Source organism: Maniola hyperantus, chromosome 1 (assembly GCF_902806685.2).
Source record: "Maniola hyperantus chromosome 1, iAphHyp1.2, whole genome shotgun sequence".
Taxonomy (NCBI): Eukaryota; Metazoa; Arthropoda; class Insecta; order Lepidoptera; family Nymphalidae; genus Maniola; species Maniola hyperantus.
In genome coordinates, this window is record NC_048536.1 from 4,359,211 (window position 1) to 4,378,925 (window position 19,715).

At 38.8% G+C, this 19,715-nt stretch overlaps 2 protein-coding genes across 2 annotated transcripts in view; one reads left to right on the top strand and one right to left on the bottom strand.

The window, feature by feature from the left end:
* On the top strand, positions 1 to 6,731 carry LOC117991703 (DNA ligase 1-like). The gene is made up of 5 exons (XM_034979338.2): positions 1 to 80; positions 1,495 to 1,682; positions 3,674 to 3,815; positions 5,435 to 5,604; positions 5,790 to 6,731. Exons 2-5 carry the CDS (start codon positions 1,521 to 1,523, stop codon positions 6,693 to 6,695), a joined length of 1,380 nt encoding a protein of 459 aa, XP_034835229.2. The 5' UTR covers positions 1 to 80; positions 1,495 to 1,520; the 3' UTR covers positions 6,696 to 6,731.
* The window catches only part of Wnt6 (Wnt oncogene analog 6), a 48,913-nt gene continuing 35,925 nt past the window's right edge, over positions 6,728 to 19,715 (bottom strand). Inside the window, exons 3-6 of the mRNA XM_034984613.2 lie at positions 9,089 to 9,195; positions 8,437 to 8,640; positions 7,796 to 7,936; positions 6,728 to 7,102 (exon numbers count right to left, since the gene is read on the bottom strand). Of these exons, the coding sequence (XP_034840504.1) occupies positions 6,782 to 7,102; positions 7,796 to 7,936; positions 8,437 to 8,640; positions 9,089 to 9,195 (773 nt within the window). The 3' untranslated portion in view covers positions 6,728 to 6,781. The remainder of the gene's footprint in view (positions 7,103 to 7,795; positions 7,937 to 8,436; positions 8,641 to 9,088; positions 9,196 to 19,715) is intronic.

The following is a 19,715-nucleotide window of genomic DNA, read 5'->3' on the forward strand; positions in this document are numbered from 1 at the left end:
TCTTAAGCAGGAGGATATAAGAAAGTTCCATATCTGGCCGACAGGGATCATACCGTACTACATCGATGATTTCTCTTTTGGTAACTATTTGACGTCATAAGATCATCATCATCATCATCATCAATCTAATGCGGGCCCTCTACTGAGAACGAGTTTCTTCTGAGAATGAGAAGATTTTAAGCCATAATGCACCGCGCTGCACCAAGTGCGGGTTGGCAGAATTCCCACACGAATTGAGAACATTATAGAAAACTCGCAGAAGATTCCCTAACGATGTTTTCCTTCGCCATTAAAGCAAATGTTATTTAATAATTATGTTGCACAAAGCTGCAGGGAAGCTATATTATAGTCAGACAATTTTATAATTGTTTTTTTTAACATCTAGCTAGCAATTGAGCAGGTGAATTCCCTGATATTAATTATCGCCGCCTATGAATATTTCCTGCGCCAAAGGAACCGCCAATACGCTACCCACTTTTCAGGAATTTATTGATCACATCTTGAATAACCATAGGTTAATTAATGTCTAGTTGGAAAATCCGAAAGGAGGCACCAGGCACGCAGGTGATAAGGGTGAAATTGCTTTTGGTGGTAGAAAAGGTCAGATGGAATAATGTCAAACAACTCCTCAGAACATTCCCCAGTATAAAGACGGTAGGTAGATTAGAACACGGAAAAAAAATTACGTACGTCTCTGCCGTGCTCGAGGCTTTCCAATGAGCTGATTAGTTTGGTATTGTCCACAAGTTGGACTGCCCGCTTTTGAATCCGATCAAATGGATGTATTGAAACATATCTGATTAGTCTAATTAGGTCTGTACGTGTACTACAACGTTAATTTTAGTAAGTATACGCAAAACCTGAAAGTACGAAAGAAGAGGAAATAAGATTCGGAAATTTGTTCAGAATCAGTAAAAGAATCGATTGCAATCATTTTTACGTGTAATATTTTGCCCAAAAAATACTTTAAAATCTTGCAAGTTTAGACACCTAGTTGAATGACCGTATGCACCAGCTGATTAAATTATCGACGCCTGCCGTCTCGTTCGCTCATAGCCGCTCGCTTAGGGTGACCATGCTTTTGCGATGATAACGACTCAACACAAGAAGCTTATAACTTCGTAAATTTTCATTAAAAACTAGCTGCCCTGGCGAACTTCGTTCCGCCTATTAGTCGACTCAAATTGTTAAAATTTTTCTCTCCGTAAGAACCATCCTCGTACTTCAAGAAATATTATAAAAAAAGAATTAGCGAAATCGGTTCAGCTGTTCTCGAGATTTGCGCTGAGCAACACATTTAGTGATTCATTTTTATATTATAGATTATTGAAATTTTGTATACATATTTTTTGTGTAAAAATATTGGATACGTGTTGCAGTTTTTGCGTTACTAAAACTAAAAGTAACGTTGTATATTGATGATACAGTGAGTTAAACACAACCTCAAAGATGCCCATTATAATAGGAGATTTCCACGTTCAATTTTAATTCCAGATAAAGTTTTACGTGACAGAATACGTATGTTTCTCGATGGAGTCAACAGGTTAACCGTTTTGCGTTTCGCGGAAATTCCGAAACCACCCGAAGAGGATGAGACCAGATGGGTCCTTTTCCTTAACAGAAAAGGCTTGCTTGGTTGTGCTGATCATCCATTCAAGTATTTTACTAACGAAGGAGTTCAGGTAAAAAATTTGGACTGTCATCAGCAGCGTTTGGCGCACCGTAAAGTATTATTTTTGTACCTCGAAAGGAAAAAATAAAAACCGGCCAAGTGCGAGTCAGGCTCGCGCAATGGGGTTCCACACTACAGTCGTATTTTTTCGACATTTTGCACGATAATTCAAAAACTATGATGCATAAAAATAAATAAAACTCTTTTTTAGAATGTACAGGTGAAGACCTTTCATAATATGATACCCCACTTGATATAGTCACTCAATTCGAAAGTTGAAAATACTAATTATTAGTTCATGACCACAATTTAATTTTTTTGTGTGATCTAACCCTAAATTCACGGTTTTGAGATTTTCCCCAAATTTCAGCTATAATATCTACCTAGCCTACCTGCCAAATTTCATGATTCTAGGTCAACGGGAAGTACCCTGTAGGTTTCATGACAGACAAACAGACAACAAAGTGATCCTATAAGGGTTCCCTTTTTCCTTTTGAGGTACGGAACCCTAAAAAGGAACCCTTATTGAATCATTTTGTTGTCTGTCTGGCTGGCAAGAAACCTATGGAGTACCTATTTCCCGTTGACCTAGAATCATGAAATTTGGCAGGTAGGTAGGTCTTATAGCAGAAATTAAGAGAAAAATCTAAGAACCGTGAATTTGTGGTTACATCACACAAAAAAAATATTAAAATGTGTCCATGAACAAACAATTAGTATTTTCAACTTTTAAAGTAAGATTACTATACCAAATGGGGAATCACATGAATCACTTTATTTGTACATTCTAAAACAGATTTTAATTTATTTTGATGCACAATATGCAATTTGCATACGACTGTATACGGAACCCTCGGTGGCGGAACTCGCACTTGGCCGGTTTATTTTTAAATGTAGGAACAAGTTAGTGCTATCTCACCTACTGGTACCTGTGACGATGAGTCTAAGATGGAAAGGGGCTAACCTTTTTGAGGTTTGGCAGTTTACCTACTACTATTCTGTTCATTACTGTAAAAATTTTTTAATAAGTAGAAAGAATATTAGCCATGTTAAATGACTAATATTCCCCTTTCCTCTCCAACTAAGCGGCACTTTTCAGTATAAGCCGTCAGCAGAAAGCTCCAGCCGCATCAGGCACATTAAAGAAATGCTGATGACGTCTTCAGGCGTTGAAGCTGACTTGACTTCTTGATGACCACCCTGAGTGTTGTAGTGTTATAAGTAAGATGACCCCGGATTCGATTCTCGGCAAGCCAAATTTGGAAAATCAATTCGAAATTGGTTTTCATTATGTTTTCTATCGCCTAGTTACCACACTACCAGGAAAGAGGAAAGTAGAAATCGATTTAGAATAGATATGGTCCATCATGGGACCAGCCGGCAGCCGGCCCCCCGATTGTGTAAGAAAAACGTATTCATCGTTATCTAAATCGTCAAAAATTCTGCTCTTTGATTGGGTTGATTCACTGTTTACATATTTTCACAGCCAATCAAAGGGCAGAATTTGTTTCTTACACAATTGGGGGGGCAGGTCAGATTTCAGAAAAGGACTAACGACGACTACGTCGTTTAAAATAATATTTAAAAAAAAATTTGAGATAGTGAGCAAACGAGCAGGCGGGTCACCTGATGTTAAGTGATCACCGCCGTCCATGAACATTTGCAGCACCAGAGGAACCGCCGATGCGTTGCCGGCCTTTTAAGAATTTGTTGGTTCGCCCCTTGAATAACCCCATGTTGTAATCTAGTGGGAACACCGCCGATGGGAGTTGGTTCCACAGTTTGATTGCATACTTCCCAATACTTACCAATACCCACTACCATACCATACCTACCAATTTCCACTTATAACTTTATTAGTCTACTCATTACTAAGTAGATACCCACCCACTCCAAGTAAGTAAGTAGATTTCCTGTCCACTTTTACTCTCTTTTTCTCTTTATTGTAAATGTACACATTAAATTAAATTAGATACAGTATAATTTTACTTTTCCTTATAGAAGGTTGTGTTGGGCTACGATTGTATGAATTCAGATGAAAACCTAGCTGATGTTGTGCTGTCTCTCGTCGGTGTACCTCCGCAACATAACGCTCCTGATAGAGATAAATATGTAGATATAATGAAAGAAAGCATAATACCAGGTAAAAACATATATAAGTACCTAAAGTATTACTAAAATGAAGCTCGCGATTTCATCCGCGTCTTTTAAAAATCCCTAGTAAACTCTTCGAATTTCTGAGATAAAAAGTAGCCTATATCCGTATGCGGGATGCAATAAATAATAAGTATATATGTACTAAGCTAGGTATCTCTGTACTGAATAAATGATAATGCACGCGACTTCTTCCACATGGAATTAGGTTTTTGAAAATTATTTGTGAACTCTTTAATTTTCCGGGACAAACAGTAGCCTATGTGCATCCCTAGAGATTTTATATCTACGACCACCACAGAAAGGCTTTTCAGAAATGTACCCGAGCTATGGCGGTTCAGTTAGTTCTCTTATCACTACCCACGGTTTGTTGGTTTATTGGTTTGTCTTTCAATCACGTCGCAACGGAGCAATGGGACGACGTGATTTTTGCCATGGGTAGGTATAGGTAAAGACCTGGAGAGTGACAAAGACTACTTTTTATCTCGGAAAATCAAAAAGTTTGCACAGGATTTGTAAGAACCTAAATCCACGCGAACGAAGTCGCGGGCTTCAGCTAGTAAAATGATAATAAAATGATAATAATCGGCTTAATATTCTGCTCAGACTTCTAGTAGATACTTACATAGATGTATTATAAGATTATCATTTAGCTGCTCGATTGCGGGAAAACTGCATCAATCATTATTAAAATCGCAGTCGTTGCGATTGGCAGAATTTATGGTATTCTTGTTGCAACAATACGTTGTAGCCAATAGTGATCTAGCATCAACCAATCACAGGTGATTGCGATCGTGACATTGTAGCTGTCATTCTACCGCAATTGAGCAGCAGCTCGCTTATACTTAGGACCGGAAGTTAGGTAGCGATTACATCAGATGATATAATCATTGCTTTAGAAAGAGATTAGTGCCACAATGGTACTGATTCTGAGCACAACCAAATTTAAGAGTATTCGCATCCTCTTCTTACTAATGTAATATGAAAAGACGCAGGACAGACGCAGTTTGACAGTTTTAGATTTAATTTTTAGATGGTAAAACCCGTGATTAGAAGTTTGAATCCTTATCTCTTTCTCTTGAGGGAAGTTTATTGTGATAAGGATTTTCTTAGGATGATAATGCAATGGGCTCCCAGGTCCACGACGAATCCTCCATACGACTCGACGGAGTACGATTTCGACTCTCAGGTTTTCACAATTAGTTAGTTAGTATTGGTAGATTTTAATTCTTTAACGGCGAAGGAATACATCGTGAGGAATCCTGCATACCTAAGAGTTTTCCATAATGTTCTCAAGTGTGTGAAGCAGTTCAATCCACGTCTTGTTCGGTGTGGTAAACTAGAGCTTAAACTCATTCTCATACTTATGAGAGCCGTCCTCAGTAGTGGGCTGGTGATGGGTTGTAATGATGATGATGATTATTAGATGTCAGTCATAATAACTATGACCAACGGCTTAAAGCGCACTCCAAGGAACCTACCAAAGTTGATCACCCATCAGGTTGCTGACTTGTGTTGACGTTACTGATGAATACGTCACTCTTCTGCTTTATAATTTACATTTTAGATTATACATTTTAGATATAATATTTTATGTGCCTGTTGCAGATAAACTACATTTATTTAATAAATTAAAGGACTGTGAATGGTTGTTTCACAACCTGACGTATGATTTTGAAAGCGCGGGCCACTATGGACCTTTCAAATATACTTCAAACGGGAAAGTTACAGTTCAACGAAAGCCACGCGATTATTATTTATTTCACAGTCTTGACTCTGTAAATATATTTTTATAAAAATAGTGCGAGGGGATACCTATTACTAAAACCCAATAAGTCGCACCTAACCCAATAAAGACTTAATCGGCTTTAGCAATATATAGCCTCGATTGCCTTACGATATTTTTTTTAATTTGGTAAGATTAAAATAATAATAATATATAATTATAAAATATGAATTGCAGCCAGCTCCTAAAAATAAAGAAAAAGGGTTTAGTTCGCAAGATATTTTGAAGATTGCAATGCTTTATAATTATATCTTAAGAAACCGAGAAACCCCAGTGGCTGAATGTAGTAAACTTTTTACACCAGGCAGTAAACCGGTTCTTCTTCAGCCAAACAAGAATCTTGAGATAAAGCCCAGGAAAATGCCTAGCCGGTATCTGGGCGAATCAGAAAAAGAGCAAGTCTCTTATGAAGAAGAAAATAGTATTGAAGAAATGAATAATGATAATAATGACGATAAAGTGATGACTGATGACAATGAAAGTAAAGACAGTGAAAATAAAGAAAATGAAAAATACCTTAATTCAAGTGAAAAATTGAATGATGATATTAAAAATGAATACAGTAATGAGGACAATAATAATCCTGAGGATGATAATAATGAAGAAATAGATTATAGTTTAAACATTAATGAAGAAAATGAAAAGAAACTAAGTTCAAATAATGAACTTGAAAATGATGATGAAGATGGTGATAAAGATTATAACATTGATAAAAATAAAGAAAATGAAGACAAACTAAATGCGTGTGAGAGTGAGGATACTTATATAGAATTAAATAATCGTTTTACTGATAGTAATAAAAAGGTATGTAATCACGTCGATAGTAAAAATAAAGAAAAAGACGCTGAAAAAGAGAAAAGTAGTGAAATTAGTGATAGAGAAGGTAAAAAATCTAAAAAAAATAATGTGGTTACTGAAAATTTTACGACATACGATGGAATAGTAAATATCACACGTATATTCGATCGTAAACCTTTAAAACACAAAATGTTTAATCCTAAGAAACTAAAACTACTAGGACAATCCGACTACGAAACAGGTGACGAAGGCAAAGATAGGTATATTCACGAGAATTTTTTTTAGCAATGGAAACGAGAAATAAAATAAGATTTAAAATTGTTTAAAAAATACTTTAATTAAATTTAACCACGTTATTATTGTCTATCACATTAAAGGCACGTTTGTATGTCTCGCTTCACATAACATGTTTTACAAATGACTTCGCAACACCACTTAAACTGACAATTGCAATTTTCAGCCTCCTTGATAGATGTTTGTATGTAACCTCTCCTACAGCAGAGTTGATCGCAACTATCAGTTCCTGCAGAGCTTATATTGCACTGGCGTCCTTCAGTACCAAGAGATCCAGTCTTCATGTTAGGACTGCAGAAATCAGGCGACTCTTCTGAATATATTATATCTTTTTTCCCCGGTCGCTTAATATTAGGACTCTCAGGCATAAAACTATCGCCGTCGTTATTTGAGATCACCTGTGAAATAAAAATTTTATTTTAAGTGTCATATTATCTGTGTGACTGCTAGGTTTCTACTATATGGTAGGAGAAAATGTAATATTATATATCAACACGCTAAAGTATGAATTGCTTATTAAAATTATTCATAGATTAGATTAGATTAGATTTATTTATTTGCTTTCATGTACATTTACATTAATTGATGGTGGGTGCTTAAAGCTAAATATAAGCAGTACATGAGACCCTGTCAGGGTATTGCAAATACAATTTTAGGTACTTACAATAAAAATAGGATTAAAATTATTAAATTATTATTACTACATATTAAATATTATACATTTGCATGCTTATACATATCTCACTAGAAGTACAAAATATGGTAAAGGGGTCACTGAAATGTACAAATAACTATATATACAATTAACTGAGATTAATGCAAAACTTTTGCAGAATTTTCCAGGAAATCTTAAATTTAAATTGAACCTCAAAATTAAAAGGTTTGGAGAGTCATTAGTTATTTACGTGTAGGTATATAATATATGTGATAGAGGGAAGTCGAGGAGTGGTAAAACCAAGAATAGATTTTATAGAGCAGGCCAAGAAGAATGTTGGGGTTAGATGATAGATCATTAATGTATAGAGAAGCAAAAGAGATAGCCAGATGGAAATATTGAGAAGAGCACAGCTCTTAAATTAATGATGTCTTACCTTAGCAGCACCTTCGAATTTGTCTCTCAGACGTTCCCCTACTTCTCTAAAGGTGGGCATTCTCCACCAGCAAGTCCGAAGAGTGCAAGAGCCTGACAGCCCGTGACATTTACACTCCACTTTCATATTATTCCTAATTGCCTGAAAACAAAACAGTAGCTTAATATTTCAGAAAATTCATGTATTATTTTGCCGATATTAGCTATAACGTGGTCTTACGTGGTTCTGTTTCATTATGATTATCATTTATTTCAATATGGTTGGTATAATAATCTACTTGCTATGTAATATTATTTAGCACTAGCGATACCTACAAAAATATTGAATCAAAATTCTATATAAATCAGCAAAGTAATCGGTAATCGCAGTGTGGGATGGTCACCAGCGAGATGGACTGAGAACTTCAAGAAGGCGAAAAGCGAGTGAATGAGGTAGTTGCCATATGCTGTCGAAAAGGCCTTTGTCTGGCAGAAGACATTCAAGGGGCGGATCAACAAATTCCTCAACGCATTGGCGGTTTCTCTGGTGCTGCAAATGAGCGACGGTGACCCGTCTGCTCATTTGCTCACTATTTTTATATACATAAAAAAGACGCATGCAGGCTGGTAACAAATTTACTAAAGTTCAAAATTTTTACTGACCAACCTCCCAGCGTTATGATTATGCAGCTTTATCAGGGTTTTGATATCACTCCTCTTCCTGTATCTACTGTCCATGAACTCCCTGGACTTCTGCAGGCCAAAGCGGACGTTGTCGCTACAGCCGCCCCACTGCCACTGATCTGTCTGCGCTAGAGACGGAGGCTGGGGCACTTGCGTTCTCCCGCGACGAGGTTTGGGAACGCCCTGATGGAAGGATGAAAGAATTAGCTGGTTTGTATAACTTAGAGGTTTATTATAAGGAATGAATATCATCATGATGAACTTGCTCCCTGCTACCGAGTTTCCTCTCAACATGAGAAGGGTTTAGGCCATAGTCAGCCACTTTGATCCAGTGTGGATTAGCGGACTTCACACACCTTGCCTGAGAGTTCTCCACAATGTTCTCAAAGGTGTGTGAAGTGTACCAATCCGCACATGGCCAGCCTGGTAGACTGTGGCCAAAACTCTTCTGTCTCAGAGGAGACCCGTACTCTGTAGTGACCTGGCGATGGGTTAATCATGATGATGATGACACACCTTTGAGAACGTTATGGATAACTTTCAGGCGTGCAGGTTTCAGGCTTTTTTTAGAGATTATATACAAGCAATTAATGAGCACAATTTTTCACGGTACGAAAAGTTTCGTACCCACCTTTTCACATGAGCATTCCAGTAGCGAGCCTGCTGTACACGCCCTGGTGATGGCGTACGTGACACCGGCCGCGGTGATCGCGTTCACGAACCCTGTTTCCCTTGTATCTGAAACAAATGCCAGTATTTACACATAAGTACATACATTCAACACACCAAGCTCAAACAGTTTAACCAATTTGAAATCATTTTAATTCCAAATGGATGTAAGCAGAGTAAAGGTTTTGGCGTTAAAAAACATAAATTAATTCGAACGATCTTACTCCATAGGATTTGTTTTTGACTGAGAAGGAGGGAATAAGAACAAAAATTAAAAAATAAACAAAATCCATAGTTCGGAATTGCTGATCAGCAGCAAGCCACTAAAATATACGGAATCGATGAAATATGTACTGCTAATCCAACTAAACAATTGCACCGACATGTAACAGAACGTAACGTCTAAAGGTTCGTACGCACCTGAGCGGCGCGGCGCGGCGCTTCAGTGAGCTTCACGTCGCGGCACAGAGCTTCAAAATATCATTTCTATCATTTTGTATGGCGCATATCGCACTAGAGCGGCGCGGCGCGGCGCTTCACCGCGCGTTGCCGCGCGGCACGGCTGGAGAGAATATTTTGAAGCGCACCGAAGCGACGCGCAGTGCAGTGACGCTAGTGCGACATACCCAGCGGCGCGGCGCGGCGCTTCAGTATGCGTACGTCGCTCGAATAAGATACACGCGCATCTTGTTAGGTATTTAAAGTACAGGCAAGAATCGGCAAGATAGACCTCAAAATAAATAACGTAGGTTTAATTTTTGACACATGACGTGTTCCTCATGCTCTTAGAAGTATATCCTCAAAGGTCCCAACCCCTAGGATGTCGGCTTCCCCCCTTCCCAGTGTCTAAATGTATAAATGTCTCTCCGAGCGTTATGAGAAAACATCAATGGTAAAAATAATCCTGATTAAATAACTATAATATATTATGTACATATTATACCTACCTACTTCATCTAGGTAGAATTAATAGTTTCGGAAATATGCCTACCTATTGTTGTACTTGTGTTTATATTATACTAGCTTATGCCCGCGACGTCGTCCGCGTGGACTACACAAATCTCGAACCCCTATTTTACCCCCTTAGGGGTTGAATTTTCATAAATCCCTTTTTAGCGGATGTCTACGTCATATTAGCTAGTTAGCTAGCCAGCATGCCAAATTTCAGCCCGATCCGTCAAGTAGTTTGAACTGTGCGTTGATAGATCAGTCAGTCAGTCACCTTTTTCTTTTATATAGGTATTTAGATATAATATGTACCTGTGTTTACCTGCCTATTTTATATATTCTATTGCACATAAAACAAAGACATTTTGCGAAAATGCTTTTTCTAATGTAATTTCCACAGAACCTAAGGGACTAGCTGATGCCCGCAACTTCGTTCGCGTAGATGTAGGTTTTTTAAAAATCCCGTGGAAACTTTTTGATTTTCGGGATAAAACTAGCCTATGTGTAGGTACACATAGGCTACTTTTATCCTACAGGGTATAATCTATCTCAGGTATATAGGTACTAGTAGGTAATTCCCGGAAATGTGCTCACCTATAGAAAAATCTAAATCCACGCGGACGAAGTCGCAGGCATCATCTAGTTGCATTTTTTTTTAGATTTTTAATCCCGTGTGAACTCTTTGATTTTCCGGGATAAAAAGTTGCCTACCTCTGTCAATTCCCGGAATGCAAGCTACCTCTGGTCCAAACTTCATATAAATGGGCCTTTAACAATCCTGTGGAAATTCTTTCATTTTCCAGGATAAAAAGTAGCCTGTCCTTCCCCGGGATGTAATTCAACTTTGTACCAAATTTCATCAAATTCGGTTAAGCTGTTGAGCCGTGAAAAGCTAGTAGATAGACAGACAAATACACTTTTGCGTTGATAATAATATAAGTATGGATATGCATAAATATTTTTTTATAATTTCCATAAAAACTATCATCATCATCATCATCATCAACCGATAGATATGTCCACTGCTGGACATAGGTTTCTTGTAGGATTATATTACCGACCTGTGTGGTATACCTATTGTTTCTAATGTAATTTCCACAAAAACTATTAGGCAATAGCATAAAGAATTTTGTCTTCGACATTCTGAAGTAAATGTGAAATGGTACAGAGTCATTAAGAAGGCGAGGAAACAAAATGTGATATCCTTCTTGATAGCGTGACTTTGGTATGTCAGCAATCCATTTCTTCTTCTTTTTTAGGGTTCCGTACCTCAAAAGGAAAAACGGAACTCTTATAGGATCACTTTGTTGTCTGTCTGTCTGTCTGTCTGTCTGTCTGTCTGTCTGTCTGTCTGTCTGTCTGTCTGTCTGTCTGTCCGTCTGTCTGTCAAGAAACCTACAGGGTACTTCCCGTTGACCTAGAATCATGAAATTTGGTAGGTAGGTAGATCTTATAGCTGACATTTGGGGAAAAATCTGAAAACCGTGAATTTAGGGTTAGATCACACAAAAAAAATTAAATTGTGGTCATGAACTAATAATTAGTATTTTCAACTTTCGAAGTGAGTGACTATACCAAGTGGGGTATCATATGAAAGGTCTTCACCTGTACATTCTAAAACAGATTTTTATTTATTTTTATGCATCATAGTTTTTGAATTATCGAAATCATACGACTGTAGTACGGAACCCTCATTGCGCGAGCCTGACTCGCACTTGGCCGGTTTTTTCTCTTCGATAATTCGTTCTTCTTCTGCACAACAAAGAAATAATAATCAAATCCTCTTCACTGTCGCTCATCTTGCGACGTTGTTGCTCGTACGCGAACGGGTGTAAAAGTGACGCGCAAGTGACGCGAGCTGCCGCGTACTGAAGTTGTAGTGCGGTAGGCACCGTCGAGCGGCCTGAGGTGTAGCGTTCTGCAGTCGGACTGAAGCGCCGCGCCGCACCGCTCAGGTGCGTACGAACCTTTATGTGCCTGTTTATCTTTAATAGCGTAGTAAACCAAACGAAAATTACGTAAATTTACATTATACGTATCCAGCCACCTGATTCGTCACAGCGGGCTAGGGCCCAAAGAAACGAAAGCCTGAAGCATAAAGCACCAACACAATGCAGAGTGAAGCTGTTGACCCAAAAATCAATATTCACACGGCCGCAGTAATAAACAACTATGGGCTTTACGAATCGAAGGCTGCATCCATAAAACATCTTAGCGTGAAACACGGTGCTGTAGAATGGCAAGCTTTTTCGCGAACTCACGGAGCAATTTATTTATCTCGATAAAGATTCTGACCATCAATTTGGTTTATGTGTTTTAAACACCTGTCTACAGCGCATCTTTAAGGTACAAGTGCGAGATGTAGACCGCAAACTGGCTTCTCTGAATCTGTATGAAATTGATTCATTCGCGGCAACATTGCGGCCTGCAGCCACGGCCGCAGATTGCATACAGCTATAAACCAGTGGTGTCGCTTGCAGTTTGTGGTCTGCCAGCTGGTATGGCCAGCTGCAGGCAGCAACTACAGAATTGTCGTCGCGACACAACTGGTTTCTATGTTTCTATGAAATGTGGTACGCGGCACGACGCTTTGCTGTTGCTGCCTGTAGTCGGCTAAGGACTTGAATTTTAGCTATTTAGGACACGTCATGCCACAGAAACCAAAGCCATCACATGTCAGAGAAACAGTAAAGGGCAAAATAATACGAGGAAGATATCCGAACCCGATAGCATACTGAACTGGAGGGAGGGAACTCTCGGTTTGATCCTGAATAGACGATATGTCAAATTTTAGACGGTGGCGTGAAATCAAAGAAAAATAGGGCTACTTTCAAATAACTCCTGCCAGTGACATCGAAGCCTTTTGTTAGAAGTTCCCTAACTATCGTGAACTGTGCCGATAGTCGACCAAGTCAAGGAAACCGCCATTCTGAACTCTCACGACACTGTCAATATATTAAGCGACGGAACTTCATAGAAGGTCATTATTATCTAGATTTCTCGTCAAGATCCTCAGATCTGGGAAAACCGATTGATTATCGTTCATCATTGCTCGCCGAAGTTAAGGTCAGTGTGTGCTCTTAAAGCCTGGCTATAACAATTAATGGTGGGTGAAACTGATGTTGGAATATTCAGATGGCATGAATAATGTGAAAATTGTTGTGCCCATCTACTGAATGAGCCTCGGACACCGGCTAAGACTGTTCACACATCTATGAGTACGTGCCTTAACATTTAATTTTTTAGCTTAGTACTCCTAATACGAGTTAACATAAATCGAAAACTTTGATAGTTTTGGTGGTTTTCTACACTATGTTTTAATGGAAACACTCTCCTATTTTCATAGCTCATTTCCACTCATCTTTGTTTCAATGAAAACGCATCAAAGCTGGTTTCAAAGTGGTAGACGCTGTACCACCAATTTTTTTCCCGTAAAATTTTCATTCGACAATGTGACTGCCTGTGCAGCAGACCAATCAGATTACTAATAGAAGATTTTTTTATATGATCAATCAACTAAACAAATCTCCATTCCGCTCCGTTAGAGTGGACAGGCACCCTTAAATTGTTATTTTTGTTCAATTGAAGATAAACATGCGTTTGACAACAATCTTGCCTTGTAAATTAAAACTACCCGACGATTCGAAAGCGCTTGTAAAAAGTCTACTTGAATAAAAACATATTCTATTCTATTCTAAAAGCAATGATAAGGTCCAGGTTAGGTTATTGCACTAGCCTTGAACCCTAGAAGACACTCCTGTCGTACCCACGTGACAGGAAACATGGGTACCGGAAGAAAGTTCCACTCCTTATAGAGGTTCGTTAACTAGGGGTTGTTCAACAGGGGCCCCAGTCATAGATTCCAGAGTGCTTGAAATAGGGATACGTCATCAGTTTGCAGCGAATTCTAAGTAATGCGGCACATACGGTGCTTGCTGGTAGATGTGCGATCATCAAGTATGAAATCAGTTTGGGTCGATGACTTCATATTATCGAGCTGCAATGGTTGAGTTTAGATTGGTTTTATAGATTTTTTTCCATGCGTGGCTAAATTAATTGTGGATTTTATTAAACTACATAAGTAATAAACGCTTGATGATGGAAGGTGATGTTATTTAAGTTTTATTGAAGCATGTTTGGATGAATATTCAAGAAAATATAATGTCTGTCGATGATTTTGACTGGTCTGTAAGGTTTGAGTAATTTTAACATGAACACTAACACCATCGCAGTTAAATTAAAAACAGGGTTTAAAATTAATATAAAAGAATATACTTACCTACTATACCCATATAAAAGGGTCTAAATATTATGTCTAATTTTTATTAACGAAGTCCAAAATATTTTATCATAAGCCACGTCAGAATTGATATTCATAATCATCTCAGGAGTAAATTTAAAATTAAAGCCCTAAGGTATAATAAATTTAATCAATCCCAATAAAACAGTCCCGCAATTCTCGTCCTGGATAGGGGTTAAATCATCTTCGTGATAGTAGCGGGGCATTCATTAAGTTCAGATTAGATAACAGCCGCTTACGCAATGCGGTGCAGCTGACAGCAGATCGGCATCGGCGCGCCTATCGATCCCATGCTAATTGGGCTCGTATAGCGAAGAGCAAAGCTGTATCGTCCCCGCATACCGCCACCGCCGCGCCGGCCCGCCACCCGTCCAAAGAGATACAGCGAAATTTATTGCACAAACAATTTATATAATTGACGTGCGACAAAAAAGCGAGAGTGCACAACTGCACACCCATCCGACTCAAAATTCAGCCGGTAATTACATCACGTCAGCGTTGTCGACGGCGAATTTCATGAGTATTTTTATCAGACAGATTAAATTTCGCCGGACATAGCTAAGGATATGTCTCGGATGGAATTATGAGAGGAATGTCAATTTCGAGATATTTTCGCTAGTCGTTTAGCGGGCGATAGGGAAAAAAGCGCCGTCGCCGACGCGGGAGGAGGACGGCGGCATGGGAACGAGTCCGCCCCGCGTGCTGCACCGCGCGCTTTTTCTGCTCCGCACGCTGCGCCGTCGATAGGACAGCGCGGAGCGACACTCCGCCGTCATTATAAATCCGAGGCGGTGAGCTCAGAGCGGAGCATTCCTCGCGCTCCGGCCGCGTTATGCGCTGTAATTATCGCAAAACGCGGCCCCGACTCGCAAATATGTCGTTGGGAACGAGGGACATGACATTCTCATCACCAAACGTTCCCGTTTTTCTAGCGTCTCCAATCTCGAAATATGTCCCGTAACGAGCCACTCCCACGACGTCCATCGAGCTTTATATTTGGGTCTTCGCGACGGCGTTTTTTGCAAGCGCCCGGAATGTCGGTATTCGTGTCCGCTTGAATAATTCAGCGAAATTGTCAATCAATCAATAAAACCAATGGATCAAATCGATTCACACTCGTAGATTGTATAGCTTCCATAACGCGTCGCGCGTTTTTGCCGTGTCAAAATACTTACGAGTCGTTCCGCCATTCACAGCCAGTCAATCAGAAGCACGTGCTGGGCCACTGCCTCATGAAAATGCTGTTTGTTCTTTTCTTGGATTGGATAATTGATAACTAGTTCCGTGGCTCCTGCACCCGTGGTAGGTGGTAACCTTGGAACCGGTTCTTGTAGGAAATGCTCGTCGAAAGGGTATAAATAAGATACAAGGGTACTCGAACAAAGAAATAAAGTAGAAATGTCGCGCTTGCGGAGCAACTTTTCAAGATTCGATTCAGGAATTGTAACTCGAGATAGTTGCTGGAATTGAATGCAGTAGGCTTATAAAATTAGATATCATTTGTTTTAAATTATTATAAAGTCTAGGTCGATTAGATAAAATCTTGATAAAAGTATAAATATTTTATATTTTTATAACCGACAATAGCCGCCTGTCAATTCTGAACGTCACGTTCGGATGGAGTAGGTATGGGTGGAATCTTGATGGAATATTTTGTCCGCTTTTGTTAATCAGTAACAGATGTAAGCCATTTGATAAAAACTGTATAGTTGAATAAAAAATTATCCATAAGCCAGCTAAGAAAAAAATTCATACATTTATACAACATGAACCTACTTATTGAACCCTAAATAGTATCCCTGGTCTGCGGTCTGCAAATGCTATTTTTATGACCATTATTATTGCTAAACGGTATCAAGGTGAAACTTAAACACGTATGAATCACAAATAATTACCCCTAATAAACTGTTTCCAATGTTTTAATGATTGTAGTCGGAGGGCTAGTGGGAAATTTTGAGAGAGTAGGTACTCAAAAAGCTGAAACTTAATTTTAGCCTGTATATATATTTTGACTTTGCTGCAATGCAATCTCTCTTAAACTTTTTGGAAAATTGATTATCTAAATAGGTATACTTAGTAAAAACTGATATGTACTTGGAATTGAAACTTACAGTAGTGACTTTATCTTACCTAATATTATGGCGGGTATTTATTAGTAAATTCAATTGTGATGTTCGCTACGCGTGTGCAATATACTCGAAAATCGAAAAAGACTTTCTATAAGTCACAATGTAGGTATGTCAGCCTATTCCGATTAGAAAAAGTTGAAAACCGTGAACCAGGAAATGACCTGACAGGTAGATCTCCACACTCACATCCATCTTGACCAAATGTCCATGCTGGACATAAGACTTTTCAGTGAAGGGAGTCGCCATTTCATCAGTTTGGGACCCCAACATGCATAAGTCTTTCCAGCTTTCCCCCCGGCCACAAGGTGAAGTGACAAACACTTCGGCTTTTCAAGTCCGCACTCAAGCGGTGAAGATATTATGTATATATCACATTCTTAGTCAACTTTTCTCAAGTAGGTCCTCATAATTTTCCGCCTGATCTTAAGCTATTGTATTTTGTAGCCAATTACAACATTAATCAATAGTGTTGGGGACATAAATTATATCGATATAAACGTGCAAATGCCTCGGATGTCAAATTGATAACGCGCGAGATCATCTAGAGCCCATATGTGAAATCGCCGGGAATTTTGCAATTTTAATTTTATTTGTAACGTTGGTGTGCAAAGCACAAGAGAGAGCGGGTAATATAAAGTGAGTTTACGGTTGAGATCTATAGACTAGAGCACACTTTGACTTTGCTCATAGTTAAGACGAGAAAGATTTATTTAGATAGATATAAATATACCTACATACATCGGCCTCATTCTAAGTCTATCTTAAGTTTGAAAAGAGGCAAAAAATGCTCTAGTATAGATCTCATCCTAAGCTACTACTTGATACAAGAGGTAGCAGTTTTATAGCAGCCTCTATCTTCATTCACGAATGACAGCGGAAATGACTTCAAAGACGTTATCAAAGTACCTACAATGAAACAAACTATACAAGGTAGGTATAAGACCTAGCGATAATCAGTATCAATATAATATTCAGATACAATTGATCGCTCGTCTGTGTCTACTTTAAACAAACTTTTTTGACTTTGTTATGTATTTTAGTGCTCTAAAGCAGTGTTTTTCAAACTTTCACAGTAGAAAAACTGTTTCTCACTATAAAGAAAACTGGATGATGTCCGCAACTTCATAGGCGCATTTGAAAATCCCGTGGAAACTCTTTAATTTTCTCTCTCTCTCTCTCTCTCTCTAAAGCTATCTCTGTACCAAATTTTGTTAAAATCGGTTAAACAGACAGGCCGTGAAAGGCTAGTAGACAGACAGGCCCGTTCGCTATATAATATTATTAATAATATATACAAAGTCTTTGAATTAATGCCATAGTTTAACTAAGGGGGGCCAGATTTTTTTAACTTGTAAGGAGGTCTTTTAACGTCTTCAAAAAAGTTGAAAAACACTGCTCTATAGCTATGTGACATATATTTTAATTCACAACTCCTCTGCTTTTGTTGCTTATTATTAGCAAGTCCTTAACATAATGTACCACATGACATTTCGAACCGGACGTACGCTAGAAACTGATAAACTGAGCCCGCCCCGATACCGATCGCTCGTCTGTGCCGACTCTAAATTAACCGTTCACGCGGTGCCCGTAGGAATTTTAGATTTGATACGCGACACTGGCCTGCCCTTTGCATTTTACTGTTATTTAATCTGTAGGATGCAGTGCAGGTGTTAATTTGCTTTTGTGGTTTTTATTCTCGACTTGCTTATGCTCGCGACTTTATTCGCGAAGCCTACACAAATCCCCCTTAGGGGATGAATTTTCAAAAATCCTTTCTTAACAAATGCCTACGTCATAATAGCTATCTGTATGCCAAATTTTAGCCCTATCCGTCAAGTAGTTGGAGCTGTGCGTTGATAAATCAGTCAGTCAGTCAGTCATCTTTTCCTTTTATATATTATTTAGATTTTAAATAATGGGGTCTATTTTCATAGCTCTATTAAACGTACATATTATCGATATTCCAAGGGATATATTATGTATTTCGGAGAGTGTGCCCAGGAACTTTTTGACCTGGTTCCTTCTCCACCTTTCTACTATTGTGCCTCAAGAAATCGTCAAGTTCTGCACCCGTACGTAATGTAAATTCCACGGATACATATAGTAGATACGCGACAGGTCGAGATGAGAATCGGGCGGGAGACGCCCCACACACCCGCACATCCGCCACGCTAACCTAGTGCGGAATAACGCGGGTGATTGCGGGTTTGAGGGGCGTCCCCCCGCCTCATATCCCGATTGCCATCTCAACCTGCCGCGTAATATACTTATATTATTACGAAATGTGGCTGACTTGTGTGTAACGATGTATTTCAAACTACATAGTTAATCTGTAAATTTTTGTATTATCCCTTCGATTTTAAATGTTGCCGAGAAGAAGCCAACAACGTTTCGTATGAATAAGTAAAAGTATTGTCAACCACAATGATACAGACTTCGTTGCAACAAGATATATAAATATGAGACAATAATTATTATCTATTCGCGCTAATAATATTAACAAAGTGGTTATGAAATAACTCACACAAGTGTCCCGAGCGAATTCTTGCACGTAACATTTTCATACTGCCCTAGAGGAGCCGAGATACATGGGATGTGATGTTTCCTAGCCGAGCCATGTCAAGTATCGTGTGTCCGTCTGGACCCGTTGTCATAAAGCTGTATGCCATTCTGCCACCACGGTTGGTGCGAGTACCGCTCATAAAAACGATCCTGTTCACTTTATTGCTACCCTTCATGTGACCACAGATTAATAACATGATCTGCAATAAACTACAATTGTCTCAAAAAGCTGACAGTCATATTTCGATTTGTAGTTATAAGTCCGGCAAATTGCTAACGCGCGTGGCCGCCCTTTTAGTGACTTCAGCATTAGACTGAAGTTTCGAGCTGATGGTATAGGTATTTTCATTTCGGCTGACGGCAAAATGACGTCATTTCGATGTTAGTGAGACATGGTTCATGATTTTTGAAAATTTTATCCCTAAAGGGGTTAAACAGGGGTTTGAAATTGTGTAGTTCAAGCGGACGAAGTCGCGGGCATAAGCTACTTAGTTATTAATATTACAGTCAGGTTATTGGTTTTCACATATAAAGTATGATGAAAGAGCCCAATAAATTAACATAGCAGCTTGATAAAACGCTCGCAATAAATAGCAAGACAGTGAAAGATTCTAAAAGGAAAAGCAATTATGCAGCGAGATACGGTGGAC

Coding starts and splice junctions, on each gene's coding strand:
- LOC117991703 (XM_034979338.2), top strand. CDS start 1,521: ATGTTTCTCGATGGAGTCAACAGGTTAACCGTTTTGCGTTTCGCGGAA. Junction 1,683..3,673: donor TTACTAACGAAGGAGTTCAG/GTAAAAAATTTG, acceptor TTTTCCTTATAG/AAGGTTGTGTTGGGCTACGA. Junction 5,605..5,789: donor TATTTCACAGTCTTGACTCT/GTAAATATATTT, acceptor TATGAATTGCAG/CCAGCTCCTAAAAATAAAGA.